The 13,895-nt window shown below is 42.7% G+C and overlaps 1 protein-coding gene across 1 annotated transcript in view; it reads left to right on the forward strand.

Moving 5' to 3' along the window:
• Window positions 1-13,684, forward strand: part of RYR2 (ryanodine receptor 2) — a 424,890-nt gene extending 411,206 nt beyond the window's left edge. Inside the window, exons 97-102 of the mRNA XM_028104495.2 lie at window positions 306-440; window positions 8,493-8,649; window positions 10,107-10,171; window positions 11,833-11,933; window positions 12,801-12,852; window positions 13,589-13,684. Of these exons, the coding sequence (XP_027960296.2) occupies window positions 306-440; window positions 8,493-8,649; window positions 10,107-10,171; window positions 11,833-11,933; window positions 12,801-12,852; window positions 13,589-13,684 (606 nt within the window). The remainder of the gene's footprint in view (window positions 1-305; window positions 441-8,492; window positions 8,650-10,106; window positions 10,172-11,832; window positions 11,934-12,800; window positions 12,853-13,588) is intronic.
• Window positions 13,685-13,895: the final 211 nt, after the last annotated feature.

Consider the following 13,895-nt stretch of genomic DNA (forward strand, 5'->3'; position numbering starts at 1 on the left):
CATAGACATACCATGATCAGTTTGGACATGAAAGTAAATCAGAGTTTATTACTATTCCAGCTGCCAATTAAGTAGGGAAGTTTTGCATGACATAGTCTGAAAACTTGATAAAATAAAGAGAATATGAAAATAAACTCCCACCCCCTGGGGGGTAAGAAAGATAGGGAGTGAGCTATGGATTCCATTACTTTCCAGTCAATAAATCCAGCTATGTGCTCATAGAAAGCTCTCCTCCCTGATGTCAAATATGCCAGTCATATATGTCTTGCATTTCTAATGCACGTTCAATTCACATTGCTTTCCAGCTTGTGTTAACCGTTGGCTTACTGGCTGTTGTCGTATACCTATATACGGTTGTGGCATTCAATTTTTTCCGAAAATTCTACAATAAAAGTGAAGATGGTGATACTCCAGATATGAAATGTGATGATATGCTAACGGTAAGTTCACTTTGATCTCATGTGAATGAAAAAATTCTCCTGCTTCTTCAATCCAAATGGTTGTGTAGTCATTCTTCAGCCATGTGGAAGAGAAAACAGCATACACAGTAAAAAGTTGTGTGGCCCTTTAAAAAAAAAAAAAAAGTTTATGAAACATAAAGGAGCATTTCTACTGTTTTTGCACACCTGCGGCACCAACCTTATAATGAGTAAATTTCCTGCATAAAGAACTTAGAACGGGAAGGATTAATATCAACACTTCAGCTTATTGGTTCATAGATTCCAGGACAGCAGGTAAAATTATTTCCTCGGAAAATATTTTGAAGCCTTAGTGACTCGTTCACTGTAATGCTATTAACTGACGTCACTGAAGTCCAAAAATAAATCTCTTAATAGAACTGTGAGTTTTTGCTTTTATATTCAGTATCCTGGCTTAAATTATCTTTTTAGTCTTGGTTTTAAAATCAACGGATGGGAAAGTTTTCATATTGGCCTATCACTGTTCTGTAACCCACCTCTCTGAAAATGGCACATCAGAAGTTACCCGACATGAGATCCTAGATTGGAAATATGTACCTCTAGCTGAAAGGATAGGAATTCTTCATGGAGCACCAAATCAAAATACCTACATCCACGGGGTTAGTGGGGTAAGAGACTAACGAAATGAGAGTAAAATTACTCTGGAAAATATAAACATCCCAAAAGAGTAGTGAGAGAGAACCAATGTTATAAAACTAGTACTTCAGGCAGGTTTTGAACTAGAGAATTATAAATCTATAGGACAAGATAGTCTAGAAATACATTCAGACACACTTGGAAATTAAAAATGCAATAAAAGTGGCTTCTGAAATCATGGATGAAAAAGAATTCAATAAATAGTATTGGTACTACGGATGTGCTTTTGAGGAAATTTAGATAAAAATTGATACCAGCCTAGTTCTTTAAATCAAAATAAATCCTGAATGGAACAAATATTTTAATGCAAAAAAAAACCAGAATTTGACTTTTGAAATAATAACAATTTTTATGGGAAAAGGTATTTCTGAGTATGACATAAAACCTAAAATGCATGGAAGCTTAAAAACTTACTTTAAGAAGGAACAACTATAAGCAAAACCTAAAGACAAATGAGAAACTGGGAAAAATATACTCAACACTACAACAAAGGGCCAGTGTCCTTAATTTACTGAGTCCTTATCACATCACTAGGAAATAAAGAAGCCAAGAGAAAAATGAAGACTATGTCCAGACAACTGGTGGTAAAATTCAGTCAGCTTATAAATTGGGAAAACGCTTACCCTCTACTGTAATTAAAAAAATGCAACTCAAAACAATTAACTGCCACTTTTTACCTGTCAGGTTTGCAAAATATTAAAGTTTGTTAACACCCACAGTTGTTAAATTGACGGGAAAACTGGCACTTTCATGAATACTGTTGGGAATTTAAAGTAACACAATGACTTCAGAGATATTTTGCAAGATCTCTCACATTTTTAATTGTACTTACCCTTTGCCTCGTCAGTGCCCCTGCTAGTATTGATTTAAATGTTTATTTACAAATATGCTCCTGTATGTTCAAGGATACTTGCTGCTAATCACAAATTGGAAATAATCTAAATTATCAGCAGAGTCCCAATTAAGTCAATATGGCAAATCCATACCACAGAAAAGTAAGTAGCTATTTAAAAATAAGACAGATCTGCACATGTTGATACAGAAAGACATACAAATTGCCTGTAAGCGGAGGGAAGCAAGATCTTGAACGGTATTGTAAGATCCTAATTGTGCGCATGCGCGCACATACACACACACGCTACAATGCACGTGTTGGGTATGCTACGATATGGATACAGTGTTTCTAGAAGGATACGTAGTAAACTGTTAACAAGGGTTCCTACAGGGAGTAGGACCACAGATTAGGGAGAGAATAAACAGTAAAGAGACTGGTCACTGGTAGCATAACACCCACCAGAATCACTAACATGCAACACTTTACAATCAGTAAGGAAGTACTTGCGAGATCCTTCACCTCCTCTTCCGGGAGCTGCTTTTAATATCCACCTTGCTTCTCTACCTGATGACCCTGAAGACTAGGGGTAGCAGGTGGCTAGAGGCAGGGCGGGGATCGGAAGGCTGGAGGAAGCGACAAGGCACAAAAGGAACTCAGTAAATAGTAACAGCAGGCCGTTGTGTCTCCATTGACTCCAGGGAGATTCATTTCTATTCCAGGAGAACCCCCCTCGCACCCCTTCCCCTTTGGTTCTAAATCTCAAAGTCCACGCTCCCCAGGTCAGAAGGTTTACTAAGGTCGTTCATTCTCAGAGGGTATGGTGCTCATGCACTGCTGAAGGATGCTGGAGAGGCGGGATGACTTCAGGGAGTGGTACTGAGTGGCCTGTCTTAGGGAATAGGAACAGTGGGGCCTTTGTTCCCCACCCCGTCTCCTACCACAGTGGGACCCCTGCAACATCCTGGTCTCCCCTTCTAACATCATGAGTCAGATGTGACCCTGTTCAATTATCCTAATGGTATCCTTGGATGACTACATTTTGAATATCACTCTCAGTATGTGTTTCCATCGCTTTTGTAAATTTTGCCAACGTACTTATTATGAGAAGAATCCAGGCGTGATTTGAACAAGAGGTGGCTTAGGAAGACAACTAACCGCCTTCACCAATTGCATGGGGCATGTATGGAGAAGGCAGACAAATTCGCCTCACTGTAGGAGGAGGAAATAAAGCTGTTTGATATTTTCAACTATGGGCTCAGGACTGAGCCTGGATTTTGCTCGGTTGAAGGGGTTTCTGCTCTTACCAGTGAGACTACCTACAACCAGCTCTGTTGTGCGTGTTTATATTCCTACGCATGACAAGCTTTCTGTCTTGCCTTTGGCTGGGGTAAGGTTGGGGGCATCACAAGGATACCTCTTAGAAGTGTTTTTCTTGCAACAGAAGACTCAGTGCCAAGATACAAGCACCATCTCAGCTGCCAGTCCTGTGTATGGCTGTCAAGAGGACCAACCACAGGGGAGGCTGCGTAGCTTTGCACGTGCCCGAGTCTAGCTGATGGTTCTTAAAAACCGTGGCATCACAGGCCACATGACCTAGATTTCCCTTACAGTGTTAGGTCTCAAAACACCTTTTAATTTGCCTCTTGCTGATACTCCTGCAGGGAGGTTTGAACAAGCCAACAACATGTAAAATGCAACTGATCACTTATGGTAGTGCTCATCAGAAGTCATGGCTTAGCACAACCAAGCAGCCAGCAAGACAGAAGGCTGGAGTAGGAGGTGGTCAGGTTTGATTTCTTTCATGTGTTTCTCACAAGAGAATCCTTCTATCATCTCTAGCATTTAGTCTTCACAGGGGGAAGCCTGGTATTGTTTGCTTGAGATAGGTTTTCTTCACTCATGCCCTATTTTCTGGGCATCATGCTGAGCTTCCACTGCCTTTGTTATTTCTGGTTGTTTCCTAGGGTATTGTAGGAACATTTTAGGTTTTCACAGGGTCTTGGTTCACCTGCCAGTGTTTCATACCTAACAGAAGGTGGCGCTGTAGCTGCAGTTTTTCAGACTAGGTGATGCTTCAGACTTGGCTGGCTTCCTCCCTCCTCTTCCCTCCTCCCTCCCTCCCCTCCTCTTCCTTCCTCTTTTCTTTTTCTTCTCCTTCTTTCTCTTTCTCTACTTACTTATTTATTTAGGATCATGGTGTTTTGAGCCTGACAATCTAATTAAGCCATCAGTATCCTGAGAGAATTTGAACCTCCTCTCCAAGAAGATAGGAGGAGAAAGTGAAAAATGATCCAAAGTTCCAAAGTCCTGGGCAGAAAGATGATTGTAGCTAGATAGCCAGGGAGACTGAGTTGGCATAAATAAAGACGTTCATCTCAAAAGGGGTGGGTCTCAACCTCCAATGCACAGAGGATTCAGGGCAGCTCTTTATGAATCCACAGGTCAGTGAGGCCACCCCCAGATCCCCTGAATCAGAAACTGCAGGGAAGGTGTCAAGACCTGTGTATTTTGGGGAAAAAAACAAAACAAAACAAAACAAAACTTTCCAAACTTTCCAGGTGGTTGAGACAACTAGTCACTCCTGGGGAAATAACCAGCTTAGGTGATTGCTTTTTTTTTTTTTTTTTTTTTGATTGATTGATTGATTGACTGATTTTAGAGAATGAGAGCATGCCAGCGAGCAAGAGGAGCCAGGGGAGGGAGACAAAGCCCCCCATGAGTGGGGAGCCCTAGGTAGGGCTCAATCCCAGGACCCTGAGATCACGACCTCAGCCAAAATCAAGAGTCGGACACTTAACCAACTGCGCCACACGGGCGCCCCAATTCTGAATCACTTATTTTACTCTCACAACAAGTAATGTGTCTCTGTCTCGATCTCTCTTTCTCCCCCTGCCTCCCTTTTTTTGGTCAGGATAAAGATCTTGTAAGGATCTTCACCAATCCTTCAGCAACTGCTCCTCCTCCGTGTTTCCTAAAGCTGTTGAATCCATTGAGATGGGTGACTGGGGCAGAAGCCGTAGAATAGTAAATCTTGAGAATTAACAACTATTTCTAGTTGTTTGTAGTGCCAGGCACCTTCCTTCCTCGTGACTTAGAGTACATCTGTTTGTCTCCTGGAATTACTCTTTCCATTCTCCAGCTCTGACATTCAGGTTTGAGCTGATTTTATGAAAAGGAAGCTGAACGAGAGGTTTTCCGTTTTCAGGAGCAGAATGATAACCTGACAACTAAAAGCCTGACGGCCCCAGGTTCACAGGTGTTTACCACACTATCTCATATTCCACCGTAGCAGCCATCTACCTACTTGTTCACCAGGTTGTGAAGGGTAAGGTTGGTAAAATCAGTATCAAAATCCCACAGGTGAACCATGCATTTTATTCTTTTAAAATGTATCTTATTAAGCCTAAATAATCAAATCCGTAAGACTACCTATCTCTTCAGCATGGCCATAAGTCTATTACTGAAATATGGTGGTGTCCGTTTTTGGGCATCAGTCAGAGTTGTCACAGAACGAAGGTGAGCAGAGAGACCGGGATATTGCTGGGAGAGGCTAGATGACTGAGATCTGAAAATCTGAGAATAGTAAATAGTAGACATTTACTTTGGTAATTTAGCCTCATTCCATGGTCTTGTCTCCAGCTGTGCATGTCTAGAAAATAAAAATGAATCATTCTGTTGAGGACAGACTCCTATTAACCAGGCTCCTAAGAGTCAGGTGGATGAGTCAGAATACCAACATCCTACTCGTTAAGAGTTTGTGCCACAAGTAAACACAAACTCCATGTTGGAAGCCAAATTATAATCCAAAGTCTTGGTTAGCAAGATTTAGCAAAAAGGAGCTAGATGATCTTCATCCCCTACATGTCAAAGAAGCAGGACTTGGAGAGCTAGGACATTCCAGAACCTGGATGGGGAGTGGCAGTGATACACTGTTGGCCCAATATGGGTATAGTATGAGTGTGGGGGCCAGAGGGCCAGAATTGGATATGGAGAAGTGTCAGACCAGAGCCAGGCAGGGTGTCCACGCTGAGTCCCCAGCCCAGAGAGGGGAGTACAAACAAAGCTAAGTATGGTGAAGCCAGGAATGGGTGGCCTATGTTAGTTCACTAAGTAAAGAGTAGGCAGCTGCAATAATTATCTATTTCCCATGGCCACGACTAAGCACATAAGAAGACAGATTTGGAGAAAAACATACAACCCAAGCTTTTTCTTAATAAAAATAAATGCTTACGGTAAAAATAATCCTAACCGTATGCAAGAGTATACAGTGAAAATAAAATTTCCTCTTTCTGCAGATCCACTGTTCTGGGTTTCAAGTACTGTTTTAGACACACAGTTATTGGAAATTAATGCAGTGTCTGGAGGGATATTTTTTTTAAATGACTGTCTTCAAAATTTTACTTCCAGAGTTTGGTTCAGTAGGAGGTACCAGGAATCCCCAGCGTTTATGCCTCTAGGAGATCCAGATGCAGAGTTTGGTTTAGGCAACATTGGTCTCATTGGGCTCTAAAGAATGACTTTCCGGGCCTCTCTGCAAGAAGGACCCCGTACCTGAGCTCCAGAACAGTTCTTGAGACGGGGTGGGGGGCTGGGGGGTGGGATGGAGTGCAGAGCTGCCTTGTGATACTGTTCATTGTGTGTCAGGCTGACAAACTTCCTTTCTGAGTGATCCAGTCTTTTTTTTTTTTAATTCTGTTCATTAAATTCCAGGCCTCTGACCCAAGAAACTTTTTATCTGTATCTATCACTATTAGCTGTTGAACTATAAGCATTTTGGTGTCCCCTTGCTGCTGGTCCTATGCCTGCTCTTTGTGCTTTTTAAGGTGATCTGAGAATTTGAGTTTCATAGGTCAAGGCAGTGAAGTCTCCATGAGAACACTGATCAGTCATGACCTTTCACTCCTCGTTCATCCCACAAGTGATTTACAAGTTCCTATCACGTGCTGGACATTCTTTTAGGCACTGATAAGAGAGCAGTAACCAAAATAGTTCTTGTAATGAAGCCAATCCTAGCGGAGTGAGAGGGATCATAAAGCATCAAAAATAGGTAAATTGGAGATACAGGTGTGGAATTCAGGAAGGAGACCCCATGGCATTAAACAGAAATGTTTTTAATTAGCACAGAGTACTTAGCACAGAGATGAGAACTTAAGTAGGCACCTGGCACACTCCCTTAGGGAGTGTCCTAACAGAAGAGAGGTCAGAGAACCCAGTGCTAGGGCATTGGTTCATGAAAAGATAGGGAGATGAGGAGGAAGTGGCCAGTGAGGCTGAGAAGGAATGGCCAGAAATGCAGAAGAAAACGAGGGGATTGTGATGTCTCCCTAAGAGAAGAACTGTGTCAAGCAAGGCCTTTGTCCCCTTCCTCATGGCAGACAGTGGGTAAATGTGCCTTGTACTGGTGGGTGACATCGGTTGGGTAGATCAGGGTGTCGGGAACAGTTTAAGACGGTCTCATGGAGGAAGGATTAACTGAGGGTCGAAGGGGAAAGGGATGGGATAAAAAAGTGAAATTATTTTTCAAGATGAGAATGTGGAAACCAAGACCTAGAACCCGGGATAGTTTATCTGAGGGGCGTGGCTAGGATGGAGGGTGGTGTTTGGGAGCCATGACTGATCATCGGAGAGGGGTGAGGTGTCACTAAATCTGAGGCGCCAACATGGAGAGTATGAGCTTATCCTGAATAAAGATAAATCATGGATGCTTTCAGCCACTGGCTCTCAACTGTTGTGATTTTGCCTCCCAGGGGACACTTGGCAATGTCTACAAACATTTTTGGTTATCCTCGGGATGGGTGCGATTGGCATTAAGTGGGTAGAGGCCAGGGATCCTTCTAAAATATCCTACAATGCACAGGACAGACCCCACACAAAGAATGGTCTGGCTCAGAATGTCAACGGTGCTGATGCTGAGAAACCCCTCCCTTTTCTGCAGTGGGCACTTGGAGCTGTACTTACTATTGCTTGCTTTAATGTTTCACACTTTAAGCAATGAGCTGTTATTTCCTCCCTGCCTTTCCCCTGTCTTTGTTATTCTTCATGTTCGAGTAGAAAAATTTCAGCACCACATTCCATACGTGACAGATGAGGGGCCGGCGAGGGTTATCAGGTCTGTTTTTTCCTAGCTTAATTTCTGAGAGTCCATCTTATTATACATTGGGCTCTTACTTCCTCTTTCCTATGTCTGTTATGCTAAAAACACGAATAGGGTGATTAAGCATAGTCTTGTGGACTTCAGTGTGATCTTAACAGGATTACCTTATGCCAGATTCTAGTGAGGTATTTTTCATTCTCCGCCAAGTGTGACAGAAGGTGCTAAGCAGAGTGTGCAGTGCAGAGTTTTGTTTAAACAGCCGCAGAGTGTAAAGGCCAAGTGCTGGCATCACAATCACAGATTCTGAAACAAAAAGAGGCAAGGTAGAATGCAAAGATTCCCATCGTTTCCAGAGTGAGGACTAGGAACTAGAGGGAGAATCTTAGCTTTGTTGGATGTGAAAACAGGCAGTGTTCCTCCAAGAAGTGACCCTTTCTCTCCTTCGCAGTGCTATATGTTCCACATGTATGTTGGGGTACGTGCTGGAGGAGGTATTGGTGATGAAATCGAGGACCCAGCAGGCGATGAATATGAAATCTATCGAATCATCTTTGACATCACCTTCTTCTTCTTCGTGATTGTCATTCTCTTGGCCATAATACAAGGTAAGCATCGTCTTCACTGAAGTGCAAGGGGCTCTAGAATGTAAGGCACCTGTTGTTTAAGCTAACGGTTAGGTAGGGTAAGGATGTCAAGTGCTTTCTGGAAGAGCCAAATAGAACTGTTCTTTTCAGGATTCCTTCATTCAAAATCTGTAGAGGGAAGAATCGAAGCAGCATGGGACTCCCTGGGACCATGCGGAGGTTGGATACGGGACCCCTTTCCCATAACCTGGCAGAAGGAGCACTTCCCTCAGTTTGACTCTCTGCCCTGCCACTGACTGGCTTAAAATGTTGGGTGGGTGAGCCATGTAACTCCCTTGGGTCTTTCAAATTGACATTATATAAATCTCGCAGCCATAGTATTATTGAAAAGATTTTCTTTTTTCTTTTGAAGAAGTGATATATATGAGTACCCAGGCCGTACCTAATGCACAATTAGGGCCTCCTAAATAATTTTAAGGCGATCGTCCTTGGATATCTACTATGTGCCTAGACATGGTTTTCATTTTACCCTCATGCATCCTGTGAGAATGGTGGTATTATTTACATCTGAAGAAACTGAACCGTAATACGTCTAAGTAGCTTGGCCAAAGTACACAGTTAAGAAGTGTCAGGGCTGGAATCCCAAACTCAGAGCCCTCACTTGAAACCAGAGTACCGCATTGACCCACCAGTTCTTCCCTTTACTCCAAGGACACTTGGAATGTCGTGTTTTCCTCCCTCAGAAAAATCAGTCTTGTTATCTTTATCTTCATCCATCGATCCTGGCTTGAATTAAATGTCTATGAACGTGATTTAATCCTCTGGGTTCTACGGGTCACAAAACAGGACTTTTGTTTTCTTCCAGTAAAGCACATGAACAAGTTTAAAGGACTCATAATCCATCCTTTATGTCTTTATTGCGTGTAACAATGATGTGTTTTATAAGAGAGCAAACTCGTAAATCCCTTGGAAGAGGGGCAGCCAGTGAGTCAGAGAAGGAAAAGGGTCCGAGGGAAAACAGCACAGGGCGGTTAGTTCCTGGCTGACACAGTTAATAATGTGATGGCGAGTTTATTTGCCAGAAACTTGTGAAAAGAATGATTGGAGGCATGTTCCTCAGTTAATATGGTAATGTTTGATTTCCAAATTGGTACTTGAAAATCTCATTAATGGAGTTCTCTGCGCTTTCCAACCAGAAATCACAATTGCTCTTTCTCAGGGTGAAGTAGTGAGAAACATACCCTCTGTATGTGCTAAGGTAATGAAGGGTTTTTCCTGCTCTATCCCTTCATTGTGAAACCCCTTCCTGCCCCCAAAGAGAGACTGCCGGGTGTGTGCTCACAACCTGTACCACATTCTGAGCATTTCCCGGTGGCTGTCCATTTTCCCTTTCCTTGGAAGGATTAGCCAAGGGGCTGTGAACTTAATAATTCTTCTCTGGTTGATAAAGATTAGAGTGTGTTTTTATTGAACACTAGGTTTAATTATTGATGCTTTTGGAGAACTAAGAGACCAACAGGAGCAAGTCAAAGAAGACATGGAGGTGAGTCTTTCCGTGTCTGGCTCAGCTTTGTTGCTGTGGGCACTTGTTTCCCCTACTGTCTTTATCCAAGAATCATGAATACGGGAGAAAGTGGGGGGACGACATAAGCACCATGTGACTACCTTGGCCTCTTTCGGATCTGGGCAATACATACCCCTGACCAGTGTGCTAGGTGGGAACAGTGGCGGGCTCCGGGTGCATGCACACTAATATGGCACCATCCACCCCTCAAGGAGTGGGAGAACCGCCCATTCAAGACGATGGATTCATTGACAAATAAGTAAACAGACAACTGCAAAGCAGTATGTTGAGCCCTTTCTAATAACTCAAAGGAGAACTTTATGGTGTAACTTAGAGGCTGTGGAAAACCAGAAATGGGTTTTAAGCACGGTGACGGGGGTTTACATTTTACAAAGAGAACTATGGTTTAAAACATGGGGAGTACATTAGCAACTGGCGAGATCAGGGGCAGGGAAGCGGGCTGTGAGCATTTTTTCGGCAGGAGATTATGAGGCTCCTGCTGAAGAAATCCACCGAAGATGTAGGGACCAGATGGATTCAAGCAGTACTTCGGGGTTGGCGTGAGAAGTGGGTGAGAAGTGGCCAGATGCAGAGGATGAAGGGTTTGGAGCAAGCAGGGAGGATGCTCAGATTTCCAGCATGTGCTACCAGACGGATGGTGGCTCAGTTACACCCAGAGTAACTACAAGAGGTAACACAGAGGAGGGGCAGGTTCATGAGTGAACTGTTGCGTGTGAGCCTGTTTAGTTAAGACACCGAGTGCTATAAAGACCTATTGCTGTCCACAGTTGTTGATCAATAAGGCAGAGAGAATTTAATAAATTATTTTAATCATCTCGAGTCGAGGCCCTAGAATCTAAGGCATCGTAAACATGTCTTCAATGGTATTAAACAGTTTCTAATTTGCAAGGAAGATGAGCATCTGGAGCCACACGAGGGCCACAATGATTAAAATCACTCTAGCTGATACCTATGAAATTCTAATAATAAAAAAGCCTGCTTCTCTGGGTCTTGTGTGCCAGTCCTGTGGATGGCAGACCTGAGGAGGTGCTGCTCTAAGAGATATGGTGAGAACAGGCAGGGTGCAGAAGGAGCAGCACCCCCATCCCTAGAGTAGAAAGTTACCCCAGTACCTGTTCATTGGTTAATTCTGTATCTAGCACGGTGCCTGGCACACAGCAGACCCTCTCAGGCATGGACTGAATACCCCACAGCTTGGTATTTGATTTGGCCCTCCCCAAATGGGAGTCATCTGTGCCTTTCTCCCCTGGGCCATCAGACTTTGTTCAGGTAGGTGCCAAGTTTGTGGTCTCAGTCGAGGATACAGAGTCTTGCCGATATAACTTCAGTCAACGTCGTGAACTAGAGTGATCGCTAAGTCTGGGCATTCTCACTTAGGCTGGAGAAAATAAGGAAAAGACAGCGCTTTATGGCCCTCATTATGCTCTATGCTTTTAAGCCTCCAGTAAGATACAGTTGAGGCAACAGTTACATTAATATTCACGTGCTTGGCACAGCCTTCCCTCATGACCATCTACAATACTGAGTAAACCGAACAGCTGCTCCTAAGTGGTGAGTTGTGCGTTCATCTGTTTTGCTTCCTGAAATCGGACATTTTAGTATTTCCCTTTGTCTTCTAGACCAAATGCTTCATCTGTGGGATAGGCAACGACTACTTCGACACGGTGCCACATGGCTTTGAAACCCACACTTTACAGGAACACAACCTGGCCAATTACCTGTGAGTGTGCCTGTCTCAGACTCTTAGGCCCCCCCCCGCCTCACCAATGCCCCCTTCTCAGCAAGCTTGAGAAACAGGAGAGAGATGCAGCAGCTTCCTTTTCTTCATAGGCTCGAGCTCAGGCTTTGAGAGAGGGACCCCCAGCTAGTGGTTCTCTTGTCCTCAAGAGGAGGTTCACATAAAGAACTTGCAGCCCTTCGTGTGAATGATACCTTCTAGAACATGAAATGGAAAGATGGAAAAGAGTAAATGGAATACACGCTCAGCCTCTCAGAGAGCCCTGGCCACGTTTCCTGTGTCCAGTAGGAAGACTCCAGCTGCTTCCTAGAGATCTGTGAATCTCCATTTTTCTTTTCTGAGGACCTACAGATCTCTTGAAGGCACTATTATCTCTTTAGATTTTAACATGGTTAAAAGTTCCATTTTTTTTTTTTTTTTAAACACATAGAAATGTGGCTGTGGCTGACGACTGGCGTGAACTGCAGTTAGGTAAAATGTAGTTCTTAGTTTCTAATGAAATTTTAATATCAAACAGAAGAGATGCAGAGTAGCTTTGTAGCAAAAGAAAAAAATGGGCTTTGGAATTCATAGCTGTGGGGCATTTGGCAAGTTATTTAAAATTTTTGATCCCTGGTTTTCTAAGTGGGGATTGTGATTCCTAGCCCATGAGTGAATAAAAAACTACCTTTAAAAAAGGTTAAGTTTTTGTTTCCCATGGCATTTTTTTTTTTTTTTGCCTTGCCATTTTGATCCATTTCTTTGCCCTGCCGACAGTCTGAAGAGCTACCATGTAGCCCGATCAGAAGTATCTGTGTATGCTGACATTTCCATTCCATCCATCTCTGATTAGTCTCTCTGTATCTGTAGGTTTTTTCTGATGTATCTCATAAACAAAGATGAAACAGAGCACACAGGACAGGTAGGTAAACAGTGACCATACACCATCTTCTGAAAGAAGTGATAGAGAATCCCTACACGGTGGGAATACGTGTGCATGAAACATGAAGAGTTGGAATTGCTTTCAGATATTAGTCGTAGTATCTTAAATTCCTGTTATCCTGGACGAGTGTGCAAAGATCCCCTTTGTAGAAAAAGTAAAACTGTAAGTTCACATAAAAACTTTAAGCTTGTATTAGCTGAACATGCTGAGTTTGGGTTTTGCTAAGTATAATGTCCTTGATTGCTTAATCAGATAGCAGATGATTTCAGATGAACTTCAACCCACAGTATTCGGGTCAGTTAAAAATAATTGTGTATGAAATGTCTAAGGTTCTCCTTAAGTATTTGAAATTCTGCCTCTGCAGATATCCGCCTCCAGTTGTTAACAGCTTGAATTTGAAGGATACAATTAATAGGAATATCTGTAGAAGAACTCTTAAAATCATATACCACAAATAGGTTTTTTAATCATTATTATATTATGGTCCAGATGAAGATTGATTATTAATAGCATTAAGTGAGGTCTGGTATGGTTAGGAGCTCCCTAAATGAATATGGGCTTCTCCAATCATGTAAATTATGTATAATTACACAGTTACCTAGATGTCTGACATATACGTGCAACAAATTTGTGTTTCTTTCTGTCTTCTGTTTTGCGGTAATGCACAGACTCTGGGGAAAGACCTGATGTTAATACATTTCCTTTACTTTTCCAGGAATCTTATGTTTGGAAGATGTATCAAGAAAGGTGCTGGGAATTTTTCCCAGCAGGGGACTGTTTCCGGAAACAGTATGAGGACCAGCTAAATTAGACTCAGACTCAGATCACCTCTGAAAACCAAAACATACACATTCACTCTTTCTGTCTCAGTCTCTCCTTTGCTCTCTCTCTGCTCTCTTGGAAACATCTTGCTGAATTTGTGAATTGCCAGCATTCTATGCTTTCTGGGAGCAGTGAACTCTGTTTCTGAAGACCTGACTGTGCTTTCCCCCCCCACCTTGTGTATTTTCTTTGAGAATAAA

This window comes from Eumetopias jubatus, unplaced genomic scaffold (genome assembly GCF_037043125.1).
Source record: "Eumetopias jubatus isolate StellerSeaLion01/CBP00866 unplaced genomic scaffold, mEumJub1_p1.0 scaffold_17, whole genome shotgun sequence".
NCBI classification, from domain to species: Eukaryota; Metazoa; Chordata; class Mammalia; order Carnivora; family Otariidae; genus Eumetopias; species Eumetopias jubatus.